Here is a 20,109-nt window from a genome sequence, read left to right as displayed (position 1 = left end):
CCTGATGAGTAAGATCTTTCCTAGATGTCTCAAAATTAAAAATAAAGTGCCAGGAGCTCACAACTGCACTGTAGAATCTGTATCTGTGTGCATGAAAAGAAAGGAAGAAAAGATAAGGTTGTTTTCATGTGGAAAAAAAGGAGTGCTAAACATAAGGGAAGAAAATAATTTTTGAAATTACAATAAATACTTTGATTATCCCTTTAAATTTCAAGGCACTGTTGTTTGTTTGCTTTGTCTTTTGTTTTGTTTTGGTTTGAAGTTTCCTTCTGATTTGAATGTCTCAATTTCTAGGCTGCATGTAGATTAAAATGGAAAATCAAAACTCCACAAATGCTATGATGTTCTTAGAATAACCTGAATGTTGTGATAAGTGTGGACCTTATTTTAGTTAGCTAATTGTAGTTGAGTCTGTTAGGCAGTCAACATAATATCTGTTAGGAATACTAAGGTAGATTCAATGTAGTGGGAGCCATAGATAAAAGGTGCACTAAAGCATTTCAAAAGAGTCACCATCACTGGAGGTGTTTAGGAAGAGACTGGATGGGTCTCTTGGTGCCATGGTTTAGTTGATTAGATAGTGTTGGATGATAGGTTGGACTCGATGATTGCCAAGGTATTTTCCAACCTGTTCTGTTCTGTTCTATTCTATTCTATTCTATCCTATCCTATCCTATCCTATCCTATCCTATCCTATCCTATCCTATCCTATCCTATCCTATCCTATCCTATTCTATTCATATAGAAAATAATGAGATCCCCAAAGAAATTCAATCATTAGGTTTCATTGTACCTATCTGCTACCAGAAAATATAAATTGGCAACTTGATTCATTGACCTTTAACTGTCATTTTGGACCATGTTGGTTTTTTGTTTGCTTGTTTGTTTGTTTGTTTCAATCTGTAGTTCTAAATTAGTCCTAGAGAGTTAATAAGGGAATACCAAGTACATTTTAATAAAATTACCTATTTCTTTCTTTTGTTTTTCCCTGACTTTCTTTTTTTTTAAAGCAAAATATAATTTTTAAAAATATAATCAGGTTTAATGGTCTCTTGTATGTTCTGCTAATCCAAAGTAGTTATTTAATAATGAATGTGTTTAAAAGCAAGTGATGTTCAACTTCATTGCTGAACTTCAAGTGTTTTTTAATGCATGAACAACTGCCTCTTATTAATTGTTTCCAGAGGTTTCTGTTACACTGGGATTATACAAGCTGCAGCCCCACCAAGATTATACAGCACAGTACAAGGGCTAAATAAGCACTGAAATTGTGGAATGCTTCATATTTTGTTCCTAAAATGTCTTGAATCTCTTTTGGTATTTGGACCAGATATTGTCTTGTGAAGGTGGAATGGTGTTCATATACGTTTTCTATATGTGTGGCGCACAGGTAGATTGTCTTATAGAATAACAATGTTAGAGCAAGCACAAAACATAACATGATAAATGAGGATGAGTTAATGTTTTCTCAGCAGTGGTGGACAATTATACTGTCCTGTGATCTCAAGTTTGTGTAACGGGAAAAAAAGCGATTACATGTTTCTTCACACAACAGGATACAATCCCTGAAATATTTATGTAATATAGAGACAGATGTATGCAACTTAACCTTATAATCCCATTTCACAGCTTTTCCAAGTACTGGGGAGCTCGATAAATAGGGAGCTGATTATATTGGCAGTATAACTCCATTAATAGGATTCAGATTTGCCTTATTGACAAGCCGGTACTGTTAATATGATCCAGTATATTAAATTGACAGGAAAACTGGAGGGATAGAATGTATCTGCAGCCTAATTGACAGGGAGGCTCTTTCAAAAGGTTCTTAATGTGTTTTTTATTGACAGAGTAGCTTCAGTTAAGTACATATCATTGGTGAACAGTGTAAATATATTGGATACAACTATACTAGCAGATTCAGGTGAAGTGGTTATTGTTCTGTTTTGCCAAACTTCCGTCTTTACTTTGATATAAGTTGCATCATGCGCTCTTGTAACATCTTCACAAATGTCTCTTAAAGAAACAGTGTAACTGTACTGCTCAGCTTTTTGACAAGTTGTGAATGATTTTAAAAGTGTTCATCATTTTTAAATTAATAGAGGCAATACAGAGCAATGCAATAATGTGTCATGAATTTCATTATGTTTATTTATTGGCGCTGTGATAGCAGAAGCAGAGCTATTGTACTTTCAGCTCAAACTCTTTATGTGGTGTGATGTTTGGTGCCTCTTTCTCTGTTCAGATCTTTCACCTTCTCTACAATGTAGTTCATCTCAAGAGCTCACGTTATAAATACTTTTTCCTAGTTCCATTTCACAGATTCTATATTACCTTGGTCTGGCCATGCTAATTTCATTAGATGCTTACATTTCATGTTTCTTCTCCATTGCAAAACAAAACGAAGCCCAGAAACCTGAAACCACTGTCAAAGAAAGAACATTTTGAGTTTGGTCAAGAAAGTATTTTTGTTTCCTATTTCAATGAGGTGAGAAGAAACTTGTCTGGGCCTTGTGACTCCTAATACTTGCAGCATGTTAAATACCTGGATTCTAGGCTTTTGTCTTTAGTGTTTTGGGCATTGCAGAGTAAACTCTTCTAAATATTTAAGCAATAATGGTTTTCATTAAGACAGTAGTACAAACACAACTGAAATGTCTGCAGAGGGTTAATATGAAAGATTAAGCAATAATATTAAAAAAAATAATAACAATTATGATACCCACTAACAGAAAATAGTGCATGGACTAAGCCTTTTTGTGATTCTGTGATTTATATGGGGAGAAGCTCCATTCCTTCTCTTAGAAGAAAAGATGGTAGTCTCTGTCCCAGAGTTCCAGTTTTCAGAAGTCAGTCTGTGCATTTAACTGAAAAGCTCAGGACCTCTTTCTCTCACAATTCTGCTTTTCTCATTCAAGATAAAGAGAATACAGGATCCACCAACACTCGTCAGTAAAGAACACAGCAGCCTGGTGAACAATATTGTCTTGTTCATCTGACTGGTTCCGCTGTCCTGTCTTTTTAATGTGCCTTTGAATAGTGTTATATATGTTGGAAATTAACATAAACACACTGCAGGTTTTTTAACACAAAAATACACATTTTGCAGCAAGTGTGAACAACTTATTAGGAGTTTATACCCGGGTGGTTTTGCCCTTTTTTTTTTGTTTGTTTTGCTATTAGGCTAACACATATTCTTAATGATGTTAAGTTTTGTGAAATCAAAACCTGCTATTTCAGGTTAAACACATACACTTCCTGGCACCCTAATACTGAGGAGTCTTTTTGAAAAATTCTGTTAGGTTGAACCTGAAACTGCGCTTAACAAAATGAAGACAATTGTCTGCTCTTTCAAAAATAGATTGGGCAGAACACAATTCTTTTGTCTTCAAACGCGATTACCATTTCATGGGGGAAGGGTGAATCCTTGAAATTCAGCTTTTCCTTGAAAAGTTACAGAAGATGCTCGAGTTAGGTATTAAATGGCAGTCTGATAAAAGGGGAGAGATGTTTCATTTCAATGCATTTAATATTTAATTGAAAAGAAGTTAGAGTCAGCAAGGACATTTTTCTTTATTATCGTTCAGGTATGAACACCTGTATAAAATGGAAGTTCCATTGAATCATTGCTGAAAATGTGATACTTGTTCTTGTAATTCTGAGAAAAAATTATTAATATTCTAGTAGTCTAATCCTCATAAATCTGATTAATGCCCAAGTTCTTTTTTCCCCCCTACATTTTAGAATACATCTTTCCCTAACATGACAATTATTTCTGAGCATAATTTATCAAGAATACCTAACTATTGCATTTTGCTCTCTTGCTCTCCCCTCCACTCTTTCTCTCTCACTTTCTCCATATTTTCCTTTGCAGTCATGTTGACTTTAAGTTTTGCTTGTTTGTTTGCCTGGGTATTTTTAATAGTTAGTTTGTTAGGGTTTTTTAAGGAAAGACACCTGTTGGAAAAATGTTTTATTTTTCTCTAATTTTATTAAAACAATATGGAATGCACCAAAGATGACTGAAAATCTTTAGATTTTTATTAAAGAAACCCCACCAACAGCAAGAACTACAACAACAAAAACCCCACAACCAAAACCAAACCAGAAAATAGGTAGGAACCTTTAATTTGTGCTAGATACTCTGATTTTTATAGGAATTCTTAAAACCAGCAGCTTCATCAAGTCCTCTGTATTTGTCTTACTGAGGAACAGTAGAAACCCTGAGAACATTTATAGAGAAATAAATACATATACCTTGTGAACATGAACTTATGGGGGGAAAAAAAGGATTAATGTGGCTCATTGCTAAAAATAATCCCCATAAATCATTGTGCAATGCTTTGCCCAGTCTGGTTCAAACTGTCTTCAGTCATGAAGATTTCAATTTTTATTTTTTTTTCCTTCTGATATGTTTAAGGTTAACGAATCCCATGAGGAATTTGTTTCTCATGCTATAAATGAAACTTTTGGAAATCACAGTTATTCTAGAATGGCCAGTAGAATCTTAAAGTCTTTCAAACTTCTCAGTGTTTCCATTTTGGATTTATCCAATTCAGTATTCCACATTCACCATATGAGAGCAATCCTTAGCAACAGTTACAGTTTACCTAGTCCCCTGTGTGGTCTTAATACACAAGGCTTAACACATGTGCTAGAATGAATAGAATAGAATAGAATAGAATAGAATAGAATAGAATAGAATAGAATAGAATAGAATAGAATAGACCAGGTTGGAAGAGACCTTTGAGATCATTGAGTCCAACCTATCATCCAACAGTATCTAATCAACTGAACCATGGCACCAAGCACCCCATCCAGTCTCTTCCTGAACACCTCCAGTGATGGTGACTCCACCACCTCCTTGGGCAGCCCATTCCAATGGCCAGTCACTCTTTCTAAGAAGAACTTTTTCCTATCATCCAGTCTAAGCCTCCCCTGGCACAGCTTGAGACTGTGTCCTCTTGTTCTGGTGCTGGTTGCCTGGGAGAAGAGACCATTCCCCACCTGGCTACAAACCCCCTTCAGGTAGTTGTAGAGAGCAATGTCTCCCCTGAGCCTCCTCTTCTCCAGGCTAATCAACCTTAGCTCCCTCAGCCTCTCCTCATAGGGCTTGAGCTCCAAACCCCTCACCAGCTCTGTTGCCCTTCTCTGGACACATTCCAGCAAGTCAACATCCTTCCTAAACTGAGGGGCCCAGAACTGGACACAGGACTCAAGGTGTGGCCTGACCAGTGCTGAGTACAGGGGCAGAATGACCTCCCTGCGCCTCCTGGCCACACTGTTCCTGATGCAAACCAGGATGCCAATAGCACTTGGAGGGTGTACTACCTGGTGTTCATGGAAACACTGGCCAGCAAGTGATTCCTCAAGTCACATTATTAGACTGTTATATTGTCACATCTGAAACTCCATACCAGTAGAAGTGTATTTTGCACAGGTTTAATTTGTCTGTTCTTTCACTTTCCTTCTCCTCAATTACCTGATGAAAAAGGTAACATAATCAAATTGTAAGGTACTCCCTAAAAAGTAGTAACCTTCTTTTTTGGTGTTTTGGGTTTTGTTTGTTTGTTTGTTTTATTTTGGCAGCTTTTGAGGGATTTATCTGCATTCTGATCTCTTTCAAAATGGCGTGTTCTATGGCTTCAGCCTTCTGAGAAACCTATATTAAACTTGTGTACAGAAATCCTGGGGAATTTTTCTGTAACACTGCAGTAACGGCTGTGTTCCTAAAAGTTCTGATTTACTCTAATGTCATATATTAGGACAGCTAGATGAAAATTTGTAGGGTTTAATAGCATACTCTCATTGGAAATGAACTAGCTCCACTAATCTGTGAAAATGAGTCATAAAAACAGGACCTCATCTCTAGCAGGGTTGTGGACAGTTAGGTTAACATTGCAGACTCTAATTCTCAAGATTCTAACCAGGGTGGAAGACAGTTTTGCTTTTTCTTTAGTTTTAGAGACCATTTGTTTAGTATATTTTCTTCCTATTGAAGAACTTGTGTCTTAGTATTTGGTGACCTAATTGTTACTCCAACCTTGCATCACAGTGACAGAAAATGTCTTTATTATTTAACTGTGATGACTTTTAACAGCAGATAGTTTTTCATAGGGGAGGGTGATTTTCATAGGGGAGGGTGGAACTTATTTTAATTTATTTTTAAGGACATTATTGGTGCTACTATTTGGATAATTATTTATCAGGATTGGAATAATCAGATTAGAATTCCATGTAATTCACTCCTGATTCCATGCATCTTAGCTTTATCTATTACATTGAGCATTGTGCTGCTCATCTACATTTGCCTGTAGTTATTAGTGAAAGTCATTTCCAGGAGCAGTATGTACCTAAAGCTCAGTGTCCAGTATGGGATGAATTATCTTGTATGTCTCTAATGCTTATAGAGGGATTTTAGCTGATTAGCTTAGAGTAGGTGATTAGCTTTTAGATGGTTATCTGCATGTGAACTGAAACCTAGCTTAAAACTGGAGGCAAACAAAGAGACACAGAGGTCCTGATTTCCTCGGAAGGGCTGTATACCAGTGAAGAACAAAGAGTTTGTTTGCTTTTGATAGATATTTAAAGTAGCACTCATATCTTAGTGTTATGCAATGTACAGAGGTATGATTAATGGATGAGCTGAAATGTATAATACCACTTCTGTAGACATTAAGGTGTAAAAATTCTAAAAATATGACCTTTCACTTCAACTGGAATTAATTTTTTTATGGAAGTGTTTAAGGAAGTTAGATATTCATACGTCTTTGTAATCCATTTTTAAGTGGGTGCTTACCTTTCTAAGACTCCTCTATACTGCCTAGCCTTAGAATTAAGTGTTTATTTATTTGCTTATTTGTTTGCTTGCTTGCTTATTATTTATTTGCTTATTTATTTGTTTATTTGCTTATTATTTTTGCAGATATTCTCATATGGGAAGCATCTCTTTCTTTGCTGCCTGTATCTCAGAGTGCTCTGTTACAGTTCAACACAAGCATCATGCTTTCATAGTTCATAGAAGTAGGTCTAACGCTTTTAAAGCAGAAGACAAAGAATTTGAGTGCTCTGGCTGTGTATGGTTATCGGGTATTTATGTTTGTTCTTTTGCAGCAATGAATTCCCTGTAAAATAGCATCCAACTGTTTGTATTGCTGCAAAATACAATATGAAGGAAATTGGTCAAATTATTATAGAGGTAAAGGTTATTAATGATTCCCATTAACACAGAATTTCTCAGAAGCTGCTCCCATTTTTAGAATGGCAGCTAAGATGTGGTCATAACTTCTACTTTAAAGTTTATATCTTGGCTAGTCCAGGGCTTTCTAGTTATTTATTTTGCTATGAAAAATCAGAAACAAAAAGTATGACCAATTCTTACTGTGGTCCAGATTATAGATTTGTAATCTTTAAGGAGATGCCATCATTAATTTCAGAGGGAAAATCTGAGTTATCTAATAGCAGAGAAGTGATGAAAAGTCAGTTTATAGGAGGCATTTTGCCTGACAATGACATTAAAAATTGAAATGTTGATTCTAGTGGCAGCTGTGTTTAGGAGGAGGCAGATGTCTTACATAAGTAAAAGCATAAGGTCAGTTTTCCTGGGTATCTACAGATGAGATATTAGACCTAGGAAATAGATGTGAGCTTTGTAATTGTAAAGATTTATTTGAGTGGAGAGTCATTGGGCTCTGTGGGTGTCATAATGATTATATGTGTGTGTATATATATATATATATATGTGGGGTGGATCAAGAATGCTGAAATATTTCTCTTTATGTTTCCATTCCTTCTTTTTTCATTACACACACACCCCTGCCTTTAATGTTTGTTTTCATAAATTGAAACATGTTAAGACAAACTTTTATTCTAATTGCATATATTAAATCAAGGATCTTGTCTGTTTTCAAGTGCAAAGCACCGAACTACGCCCTAATTGAATTAGCCAGGTTTTGAAAAGGTTTTGGTACCTATAGCTGAAATCATCAGCTTCAGAAATGCTGACTTGGAAAAGCAATGACACAACGCTGAGTTTGATGTCCCAGATCTTAAGATTTCTTATTCTGTAATAAAGTGTATTGTTTGCATTTCTTAGGCAGCATTTGAGAACTTTTATAAGCCCATCTTTCAATAATGCCGCAGGAAACCAAGTCCCTAACTGGACACAAACACCCACATTTCCAAATTATGTGTAATTTTGATATGATAAAAAATAATTTAGAAGTGCTGTAGTTTGAAAACAGATGAGTAAAACCTGATTCTGTCATGCAGTTGATCATCAAAGTCACTGATAAAACCTTAGATTATTTTTGTAATGACATGTGCAATGCTATGTACTGCACAGTCTAAATCAGAAACATCTTCGAACTGTGAACATCTGTATTAGAATCTTAATTTTGAACCAGAGGTTTTAACTAGAAAGAAGAAGAAAGTACCATGTAAATCGGGTTCATACATGCCAAACAGAAGATAATTCTTAATCTTCTGTCTCTTCCCTAAATAACACAATATATGCATGGTATATAAGTGCATCTATTTCACGTGTACCTTGATAGTGGCAGATGGCTATCTATTTTCTGTTGCAAATGGCAATGACACTTAAATTTCATACGTAACTTCACACATGTTTTACAAGCTCCAACATTCCACCCATAAGAGTAGCAAATATTTGTAATTACCACCTACCTACAAAAACCAAAACAAAGCTGAAAAAATGTGTGGGGAGTGGCTGGGAAAACCAAATATCTAAGAGACTAGTCACTGGTGTAAACACTTGTGCAACATTAAACCTTACCTTGGGCCTTCTGCTCCATTAATTGAGCGCTGCCTGTGTTACTGATGCTGATACACTAAATGCTCTTACAAAACTCATAGCTGTTGCGAAGCACAGTGGTGTGATATGAAGTGATGCAGAAAACAGTAGAAGCTTTGTCATTAGGTCAGCTGCAAGAAGAAATGACGTGTGTGAATGTACAGTATATGGAGTTTTGTGAAAGATGCAGTCTCTCTCCCAAAAAACTTCAGCTGATGATACAAGGGGAACTCAGTTCCCTTTGGCAGGACTCCATGCTGGTCTGGATGCTGTAAATACTTCTGCTTTTACAGTTACTTAGCTCATGCTGCTAAAAATATACTCATGGCAGACTTAATGAAAGTATCTTTTAAAAACTACTTGTCTACAACAATAATTTAATGTTCTGGTTTGCATGTGTGGTTCTCATTGTTCTGACACAGCTATTAATACTGATGAAAACTAAAGAGAGAAAATCCAAATATTTTCATATTTGTACTTCTCCAGCAGCATTTAAAAGCACCTCACAACTAATCAGCCACAATTTTTTGGTTGGTTTTCTTTTCTTTTCTTCCTTTTTTTTTTTTTTTTTCTTTTCAAGAGTAATATAGCAATATATGAAATTGCATTGAAGCAGTAAAGGCTTCAGAATCCCAGTAGATGATGTAATTATGGTTAAAAATTAGCATTATTGAATAACTCACTTTTGTAATATGCCGAAGTAATTTTTTCTCTCATTTTCAATAACCATCAGTCTTAATATCTAACTAATGAAAAAACATAAACAGTGTCATCTGTCAGGTTGCTAACAGAGAATGCCACTGATTGGAGCCTCATTGTTTACTTTAGCAGGTAATTTGTGGACCGGAATCATTTAATTGTTCTGAGCACATAATTACATGCCGGCATTTTCCAATTTAATTAAAATGTACAAATCTGAAGATTAAGGGAATTTTTGAATTATTAATCATTTCTCCTCTAGGAAATCTTGTTGCTCTGCAGGAGATTTGTCCAGTGTACAACTATACGTATTTTTTTCCTTCTCTTTCACAGACAGACAATTTTCCCGCAGAGCCCAATTACATGGGCAGCAGGCAGCAGTTTGTTCAAAGGTAAGGCCTATTAAATAACTTTCTCGGCTTCCCCATTTGCATTCTTGTCAAAATTGCTTTGCCACAGAGTACAATTCTACTTAGAACAAGTAAATACAACTCTCTCTTTTTTCTTTTTTTTTCTTTTCTTTTTTTTTTTTTTTTTTTTCTTCCCAATATATATTTCAGTAGCTCCACGTTCAAGGATCCAGAAAGAGCCAGCTTGAGGGACAGCGGGCATGGGGACAGTGATCAGGCTGACAGTGACCAAGACACTAACAAAGGCTCCTGCTGTGACATGTCTGTTAGGGAGGCACTCAAGATGAAAACTACTTCAACTAAAAGCCAGCCACTTGAACAAGGTGAGTGAAGCCTCCAATGCTTAAAAGTGTAGAGTTTCAGCCATCATTATAAACCTATTAGTGCTGCAGTTGTTGTTTATCAGGGTGGAATAGCCCACTGGTAATACTATCACAGAAAGCGGTAAATCTGGTAGCTAGCCTAGAGCAAAGAATGTTGAGTATCTTTTGGAATGAACATGAAATGAAACCACAAGTATCAAAAGTAGATTAAAGAAAAAAAACAACAAAAAAAGGAAAGAAAAAAAATTAGTAGTCTTCACAAATGATTAGAATATACTTTATCTCTGCTGGCATTGCCTGTGATATGTTATGTACAGTTCTGCTGAAGGATGATTTAGAAACTCAAAGTAGACATGGCTGCAACAAATGAAAGAATGCCAGTCATTTACATTTTTCACACAGTTTGGAGGAAGGAGAAAGAAAAGATGTTTGGCATATCAGACTAGAGTGAAAGCAGACCAGAAGATGTTCTCATTTCATTGCTGTATTTTCCTAATTTTTTCACAAGTGTCAGATAATAACACAATTTGATTGTCAGCATAATTACCTTCACATCCTGTGGAGATACCAAAGATGGAGGTACCTGTGGAGGTACCAAAGGTGCCAGTCATTTACATGTTTCACATAGTTTGGAGAAAAGAGAAAGAAAAGCCGTATGGCATATCAGACTATAGTGAAAACAGACCAGAAGATATTCTCATTTCATTGCTGTATTTTCCTAATTTTTTCACAAGTGTCAGATAATAACAGAATTTGACCTTCAGTATAATTTCATTCACATCCTGTGGAGGTACCAAAGATGGGTGCCTGTGAGACAGATAAAATGACTTGTATCTGGACAATGACAGTGCTCCCTGCAAGCATTCATTGTGACAAATAAGCGTGTTTATTTCCTCAAACTCTGTGTCAAATTGTTGTTTACCAGATTTGTTTTATCTAAGAGACAGGGTTTTGTTTGTTTGCTTTCTTGCTTGCTTGCTTGTTTGTTTGTTGTTTTAAAGCATGAGAGGGAGTACTCCAGAATTGTGTGTTTGTGTTTTAGTGTAAGCAATAAGGAAGGGCACCACTGAATTATTTTTAAAGAGTTTGTACCTTCGCTGTTATTTTAGTTTGTTGTGAGGAAGCTGTTCCCATGTTAATGAAAGTTGAAAGACTGTGAGATAACTCTGCCTTAATAAGAAGCTATATTTATAATAAAGCAAAATGTATTTTGCAAAGCAGAAAGCTTTTGTGCCTTTTAGCCTAGGCTCATCTGCAGTACAGTCATGAAGAAACACACGTTCAACTTCATTTTACTGATTATGTCGAGGCTGCAATATAAATTTTGCTGCGTAGAATATTTAGAATGATGCAATATAATTTATTCTGTATATATATTTGAGGTTTGACCTCATATATGACCCTATTTTCCAAGTAATAAATGCCAGAAAGATTGTTTTTTTTTCTGACCTTTTGCCACAGTAACTCTGCGCTTATAATTGGACATTGATCTGTATAAAGATGCAGTATTAGACTTTTTTTTCCCTTCTTTTTTAGTTTCCTTTTTTTCCTCCTTTTTTTCCTTTTCTTTCTTTCTTTTTTTCTTCTTTTTTTTCTTTCTTCTTCCTTCCTTTCTTCCTTTCTTCCTTCCTTTCTTCCTTTCTTCCTTTCTTCCTTTCTTCCTTTCTTCCTTCCTTTCTTCCTTTCTTCCTTTCTTCCTTTCTTTCTTTCTTTCTTTCTTTCTTTCTTTCTTTCTTTCTTTCTTTCTTTCTTTCTTTCTTTCTTTCTTTCTTTCTTTCTTTCTTTCCTTCTTTCTTTCCTTCTTTCCTTCTTTCCTTCTTTCTTTCCTTCTTTCTTTTCTTCTTTCCTTCTTTCTTTCCTTCTTTCTTTCCTTCTTTATTTTTTTTAAAGAAGCTGTTCCAGTGTGTGCCTAATTTTATAAGTTTTGTGTCAGAACAAGACAAAATCTCTGGAGTACTATCTGTCAAGTATAGCCACAAAAAAAGTTCTACACTTTTACAGTGTAGAAAATGATTAGGAAAATCATTTACTACTTACATTAAAAATGTCTGGTCTTTTAGAAAAGGATGATATGGCCAGAGTTTGTAATGCAGTTTGGCCAACAGCATCAAGCCCAATATGGGTCAAAAGACAATAAATCTGGTAAGCAGATTAAGCCAACCATTCCTGTTGCTTATTTTCATTGTAATGCAAATAGTTTAATGGAAGTTTATTTACACTTGGCATTTTATCTAGGTGGAGGGCCACATTCATCAAGAAAGGACTTATCACAGAGGCTCCTATAAATTCCTCACATTTTGATCAAACGCATTACAAATTGTGCATACTGAGTACAGTTGGCCCCTGAACTGCAGTACCAGGAGTTCAAGTAAATTTTCAATAGACTCATAGAACAGTTTGAGTTGGAAGGAATCTTAAAGACCATCTAGTTCCAAACACTGCCATGGGTTAGAACACCTTCCATTAGACAAGGTTGTTTAAAGCCCCAACCAACCCGGCCTTGAACTTTTCCAGGGATGAAAGGTCCCCAGCTTCTCTTTGATAACCTGTTCCAGTGCCTCACCAATTTCACAGTGAAGGACTTCTTCATATCTGAGCTAAATCTAGCCCATTTCAATTTAAAGCCACTAACCCTTGTCATATGATTACATGGCCTTGAAAAAAAGTACTTCTCTAGCTTTCTTGTAGGCTCCCTTTGGGTACTGGAATGCTGCAATAAGGTCCCCTCAGGACCAGCTCCTCTCCATGTTGAAAAACCGCAGCTTTCTCAGCCTGTCTTCATAGTAGAGGTTCTTCAGCCCTCTGATGATTTTCATGACTTTCCTCTGGACATGTTCCAACAAGTCAATATCATTCTTATGTTGGGGGCCCCAGAACTGGATACAGTACTCCGTGTGGGGTTTTATGAGATCAGAGTAGATGGTGACAATCACTTCCCTTAACCTGCTGGTCACAATCCTTTTGATGCAGTCCAGGACTGCTTGTCTTTCTGGGTTGCAAACACACATTGCTGGGTCACGCTGAGCTTCATAGCAGCCAACATCCCCAAGTCCTTCTCCAAAAAGCTGCTCTCAGTCCAATCTCTGACCAGCCTGTATTTGTGCTTGTGATTGCCCTGGCCCATGTGCAGGACCTTACACTTGGCCTTGTTGAACCTCTTGAGGTTTGCACAGGCCTAGCTCCCAAGCCTGTCAAGGTCCCTCTAGATGGCATTCTTTCCCTCCAGCTTGACAACTGCATCAAACAGCTTGGTGTCATCAGTAAACTTACTGAGTGCATTTGATCCTGCTGTCCATGTCACTGATAAAGATGTTAAATAGTGCTGGTCCTAATGGACACAGTCTCAAGCTGCGCCAGGGGAAGTTTAGGCTCAAGGTGAGGAGAAAGTTCTTCACTGAGTTATTAGGCATTGGAATGGGCTGACCAGGGAGGTGGTGGAGTCACCGTCCTTGGAGGTGTTCAAGAGGGGACTGGACATGGCACTTGGTGCCATGGTTTAGCCATGAGGTCTGTGGTGACAGGTTGGACTTGGTGATCTTTGAGGTCTCTTCCAACCTTGGTGATTCTGTGATTCTGTGATTCTGTGGATACTGACCCTTGAGGAGTGCCACTCATTGCTGCTCTCCACCTGGACATCAAGTGCTTCACCACAGCTCTTGGAATGCTATCATCCATCTAGTTCCATATTCACTGAGTGGTCCACCCATCAAATCTCCAATGATATCCCTGTGCATATTTGTACAAACTCATAGCAATTGTGTTGTAATAAAATCATTGACCTATTATGAAAATTGAACCTGCAGCGAGCACCTGCAGTAACAAATGGGGTGCAATGTGTTGTTCCCAATGAAATCAATGATTTCTTGTCACGTTAGTGCTCTTAGCCCAAAGTAACTTTCCTCTTTTGAAAGAAAATAAACAAAATTACTCTCTCAAGTCAAAGTTGAAGGAGGGTGAGAAATATGATAAATGTGATTAGGATAGAAAAAGGATTGCATTTTCTTTAGAAGAAAAAATGTTTTCTGGGAAAAGGAAATGGATAGCTTGCTAAAAACAATTGTCTGTGGCAGTGCCTGAAGCACTATCAGAAGCTGTGGTTCTGTGCTTATTTTAGGCTGTGCACAGATATCAGAATTCATTATTTCACAGCAAAGTTTCAGGCTTGATTACTGTTCTTTAAAAATATTCTGCTTTTGGAACAGTAATAATTATTAAATCTCCTGTCATTTTGGAAATATGATCAGGAGCAACTGAATTCAAGATCTTGATCTGAAAATGTGAAAATGAGTCAAATTAGAGTCTGACATCCTCTATGTGTAATTCCAAACACTGTTGTCGCGGGTCCAGTAATGAAAGTGCTATCAGCTCCAGTAGTTTAACTACAGTTTTGAGTAACTCTAGCCTAGACAGCTTGAAAATTAAATGGTCATACTGAGACAAAAAATGTGTCAATAACACTACAGCAATTGTGCTTTCTATCAGTAATAAAGTAGGGAATTTTATGAAAAAATAATTTTTGTAGACAAGTTATCTGATTTCAGCATGGGATGAGGGCAATCAATCTTGCTTTATGATATGAATAAAAATAGTGGATAGTAAAGCCTCAGTAAGTTTACTATTAAAATAGCTGATTTCAAGGAAATATATCCAGACAGCAAGTTTTGTCTGGGGGTGATTGCAAACAAAGTAGGAAAGATAATGAAAATTAGGTATCATTATAAAATGCTTATGAAAGGTCATCTCTCGGCAAGAAAGGGGAGAAACTCAACCCAACAGAAATTATCACAGTATATCCTCTTCCTGTGAATTCCAAGCCACTTTCTGTGTGAAAATACCTACCTGTCTCTTAAGCTTACGTACCCAACCTGAATCAGCTGTCTTACTAAGCAGCTTGTTCCGTGTGCCTGCTACTCTTTCAACAGAATGATTTCAGACAGATTTGCTTTGTTTATCTCTCTTTTCTTTTTCACTTGTGTTGCTCAGACTTGAATTCCCATCACTAGTTTGGACAGTTTGAGATCATCCCACTCAGAAGTCTTACAAAAATTAAGTTTTGACTACATCTGGCAAGTTGCCTGTTTGTTTCACAAAGTAGAATGCATTTTGTATTTATATTTAAGTAATTGGGTTTTGTTGTGTTTTGGTTTGGTGGTGGATTTTTTATGGTTTGGGTATAAAATCAAGAATCTGTATTTCTTGGAAAAAAATATCCAAAGCTGAAACAAATGTATCAGAAACTATAAAACTACAAAGAAGTAGTGTAACAGCAAGATGTGCATTTTATACTTTTCTTAGTGAAGCTTGAATATATTTACCTTATCATTAGTAAAACAATATAGAGTTATGGATTTTTCTGTAGTTACTCATAAATCATTTTCTTTATTAGATTTTCCTGGAAATTTTTTCCTTCCCCCCACCCCCTTTCCTGTCTGTGTTTTCTTGCTGTAACATAAATCTGCATTTTCATGTCAGTGTCAAAAATACCCAAGGTATATAAATATCTCTAAATTTGGTTGCTTTGTTGTTCGGTTTTTGTTTTATCACTGTGCATTTTCTCTTTCCACACGTTTGCTTGCCATTCACACCTGCATCCCACAGACAAGGTATTTCTGCATGTGCTGTTGCCTTGTTAGCAGTAGCACAGATCCTGAGAATAAAGGAAAAGCAGAAGCACCTTCTTGGAGGAAGGGTGAAACAAAACTCTGTATGATTGGTGTCAGAATTTCCTCTAGGACTCTAGCTCACCAGGTTTTTTCTGTAGAACAACACTGTTTTGATCTAAGTGACTATTACTGTTTTTGTAAATGACGATAATGTAGCTTCAGAGAGGGAAAATAAAGGGGGGGAGGAGGAAAAAAGAGAAGATATTGTATATAACTTTAAAGTATACTTCTTCCTTCATCATCACAACAAAAACACATTTTCACCACAGCTGATGCAATCCTGCATGCAAGTGTCTTAGGAATTAAAACTATCCTTATGAATATTCATCTCTTAGAGTTTGCCCACTGAACACATTCACAGAACAAGTTTGAAGTAACTTGTATACTCGTATCTTCAATTTCCAAATGAGAATGATCCCTTAAGTCAAGTAACCCGTATTATCTATCTGCAGCAGAGCAGAAATTATGAGACTTTCTAACCAAGATTTTTTCCTGAACTATCCATCGATTTTCCTGCCATAATCTTGCTGGTGTCTGTAGGATAATTAAAATCCATTCTGTTTAACTGAGTGAGAATCAGTCTAGACTGATAAGTGCGGAAAGTTCATCAAGCATATTTCTGTTGTCTGACATCATCACCAGTGCTTTCCATGCCATTGGGGATGATGGATTATTTTATGAATTCATCAGCTTAGTGAGATAATGGAAAATGAATATTGTGAAGAAATATTTCTATTCAAAGTTCTCACAGCTAGTGCTGGCCACTGCTGAGGCAATGATGGAGTCTGGGAGGCAGAGCTGACAAAACCTGTGAAATATTTTGTTCAGTGTTGCTTCCTTCCATAGGATTTTTTCCCCTAGAGAGACCATCTCCTATCACATTCTTTCTGTGCCCAGAATGTGAATAGCTTTCAGACTGCGCTACTTGTTCTGACGCCACTTAAGACTCTTCATGTCCGGGACTATCATCCCTTCCAACTCACTTACCCTTAACATGGTCAGATAAGATGCTAACTTGCTGTTTCATGTCAGGACTTGCACGCAGTACCCATTCGTCACTTTCATCTGATTTATTGTTATCCAGGCAAGCCACAATATAATTTAATTGTACTGAGAGTCTCTGTCCTTTCCGTAGTCTGACTTAGTAGTAGTATATATTTCTAGAACTGTAAATTCTGGAAACTGTAAGGTGAAGCCCATGCACAGTAAGAAAAAAATAAATAGTTTCTTCCCTTTCATTTGTTATTTGTTTTCCTTCCCCCCCACACTTTTTTTTTCTCCTTCCTTTTTTTTGCTTATCTTCTTATGCAAGCATGTGTGATTCTAAATGAAAACTAGCATAGGTCAAACACAGATTTCTCTAATCTGTAGCTGATTCTGACTGACCAAATTTATTGTTATCCCTGAAGTTCTGGGCGCCTCAGTTTAGGAAAGATGTTGACTTGCTGGAATGTGTCCAGAGAAGGGCAACAAAGCTGGGGAGGGGTTTGGAGCACAAGCCCTATGAGAGCATGAGGGAGGTGGGGCTCCTTAGCCTGGAGAAGAGGAGGCTCAGGGGAGACCTTATTGCTCTCTACAACTACCTGAAGAGAGGTTGTAGACAGGTGGGGGGCTGGTCTCTTCTCCCAGGCAACCAGCACCAGAACAAGAAGACACAGTCTCAAGCTGTGCCAGGGGAGGTTTAGGCTGCATGTTAGGAAGAAGTTCTTCACAGAGAGAGTGATTGCCCATTGGAATGGGCTGCCTGGGGAGGTGGTGGAGTCACCATCACTGGAGGTATTTAGGAAGAGACTGGATGGGGCGCTTGGTGCCATGGTTCAGTTGATTAGATAGTGTTGGATGATAGGTTGGACTTGATGATCTCAAAGGTCTCTTCCAACCTGGTGTATTCTATTCTTGTCTAGTCTAGTCTATAGTATATTATAAGATTATATTATATAAAATATTATACTCTGAAGATATTCCATTTTGGCCTAATTCTAATTGGAACATTTTTTTTATTTTAGAAAAAAAAAAAAAAGGCATGTAGAATTACAGGCTTTTAGGAAGAATAAGACCTTATTTATATTTGTTTGATGTCTATTCCAGTGTGAGTAGCAAATTCATTATTATATTTAATTCACTGCCAGTACTTTCTGCTTTTCTTCTGTGAGTAATTTTTCAGTGAAACAGCACTTCTAAATTTAAAGAGAATTAGCAGCGTTATTATTGGTATCATCCTTCTTATGATCTTGGTGAATGGTAATATTGAAACTTCTATTGGTATTAAACTTTTAAATTAATATATTACACTTTTAGTCAGAGGAGTACTCATAAAAATTTCAAATGTTCTAAGTGCCTTGATCTCAAACATTCATTTAAATGTGATCTAGGTAATACTTCTGCAAGAGTTCCTCACCTAGGCTGAGGTAGGCTATGTGGATGTTCTCTAATGCCCTTTTTTGGAGATATCTGAATAATATTCTCCCTCTGAGCCTAAGTTAATGGACTAGAAATACAGGTCAGTTACCTTTGCTGTGTAGATCAGTGTCATAATCTTTTTCATGTTAATACCCAGTAATCCATGACGTATCTGTCCCTGTATTTTATGTTGAGTGAATTTTATGATGGATTTGGGTGAAAGAAAGACAAAACTTTTATATCTCATTTATTTACTCAGAGTATTAAAGATTTTGGGTTTTTTTTTTCCTCTGTTGCAGTTATGATGAGTAACTTTCTTCTTTTAAGTTTCATTTTTAGATTACTAGGCTACTAGTCAATTTAGGTTGACTTTTTGCATTTCAATTATTTCAATTCCAGGCCTAGAGTCACGAGTGACATTTTGTGACATCAGGTGGAACAATAATTAGGTGTGCATGGAAGAGGAGACCAGTTCATCTGTATAGAAGAGGGAGTGGCTCCTAGGTGCAGCTTCCCTCTGTAGTGTGGTCTTCTCACATATATGAGCAGCTTTGGAGAAGTTTCAGGAAGCAGGTATTTGTCAAAAGAAAAAGAAGTCAGAAAAGGAAGCAAAGTGGCATCTTAATGGAGAAGGGATTATCTTAATTCCTTAACTACTTACTTTTCTGCCTTCATTGATACAGAATAGGAAAGCAGTGCAAACATTCTGACAGCTGAAATGACAGTGAGTACACTTTGCATCCAAGTATCTTAACCTATTATTGCTGCTTGTTATTGCTTTCAACTGAAGCCAACTTCTGCCCAACCATTTCTACTATCAGGCACATGTTTTAGCATCTGGCAGATTATTACCTTCATGTATCTCATAGCAGTGAAGTATTGTGAGTAGCATATTCTGCATTTAATTAATGTATTTAGCCATAAACTAAGGGGGAAATTTCTATAACTGACTTACAAAAAAAGTTCTTTCTGCATGTGTACACACACAAAAAACCCATATATGAGGTGTTTAGGAAGAGACTGGATGGGATGCTTGGTGCCATGGTTTAGTTGATTAGATATTGTTTGCTGACAGGTTGGAATCAGTGATCAAAAAGGTGTTTTCCAACCTGGTTAATTCTATTCTATTCTATTCTATTCTATTCTATTCTATTCTATTCTATTCTATTCTATTCTATTCTATTCTATTCTATTCTATTCTATTCCATTCCATTCCATTCCATTCCATCATTGTGACACAAAGAAAGGAATATAACCACTCAGCACAGCTTCACCTCTGCACCATTTGGTGTGTTATGCTACATTTTTCAGGTAATTTAATTTCTCCTCCTCATTATTTCCATTTATTTTATAATTACAAAATAATTCAGTAGTTGAAAACTATCTATATTTTTGTCTTGTATTTTGTTTTCATCAGAAGCTTCATCAGCAAATAAATTTAGATATATTATTACTAGCACATTGAAAGTTTGAGACTATAATAAGAGACAATAAAAGTATTAATAAATTTCAGAGGAGTTTTCTTTGATTAGCTTATTTGAAAATTAATGAATAACATAAACTTCAAGATCACAAGTCTGTTACCACAAACCTCATATCTGAGATGTGCATAAATTCTACTATTTGAATGCTGTAGCTGTGGGTGCTCATTTCTTCATGCTTTACTTTAGAGGCAACAAAGTAGAATATCCCTCCCTTGTCGCTAGTGCAAATCTCTTTACTTCCTTTCTGCACTCTCTGTTTTGACACTGCCTTTCCTGAGGCTGAGCACAATCATCGTACTGCAGTTTGTTCTTGGAAGGCTT

At 36.5% G+C, this 20,109-nt stretch overlaps 1 protein-coding gene across 3 annotated transcripts in view; it reads left to right on the top strand.

Moving 5' to 3' along the window:
* The window catches only part of PCDH17 (protocadherin 17), a 97,906-nt gene that overhangs the window by 18,092 nt on the left and 59,705 nt on the right, over positions 1 to 20,109 (top strand). For 2 of the 3 annotated variants that reach the window (XM_054163059.1, XM_054163061.1), the window contains exons 2-3: positions 9,842 to 9,900; positions 10,069 to 10,241. In XM_054163059.1, the coding sequence (XP_054019034.1) occupies positions 9,842 to 9,900; positions 10,069 to 10,241 (232 nt within the window). The remainder of the gene's footprint in view (positions 1 to 9,841; positions 9,901 to 10,068; positions 10,242 to 20,109) is intronic. The other variant, XM_054163060.1, reaches the window with a different exon arrangement.

Source organism: Dryobates pubescens, chromosome 7 (assembly GCF_014839835.1).
Source record: "Dryobates pubescens isolate bDryPub1 chromosome 7, bDryPub1.pri, whole genome shotgun sequence".
Lineage (NCBI taxonomy): Eukaryota > Metazoa > Chordata > Aves > Piciformes > Picidae > Dryobates > Dryobates pubescens.
Note: the sequence above shows the minus strand (reverse complement) of the source record. Positions and strands in the feature narration are given on the sequence as shown.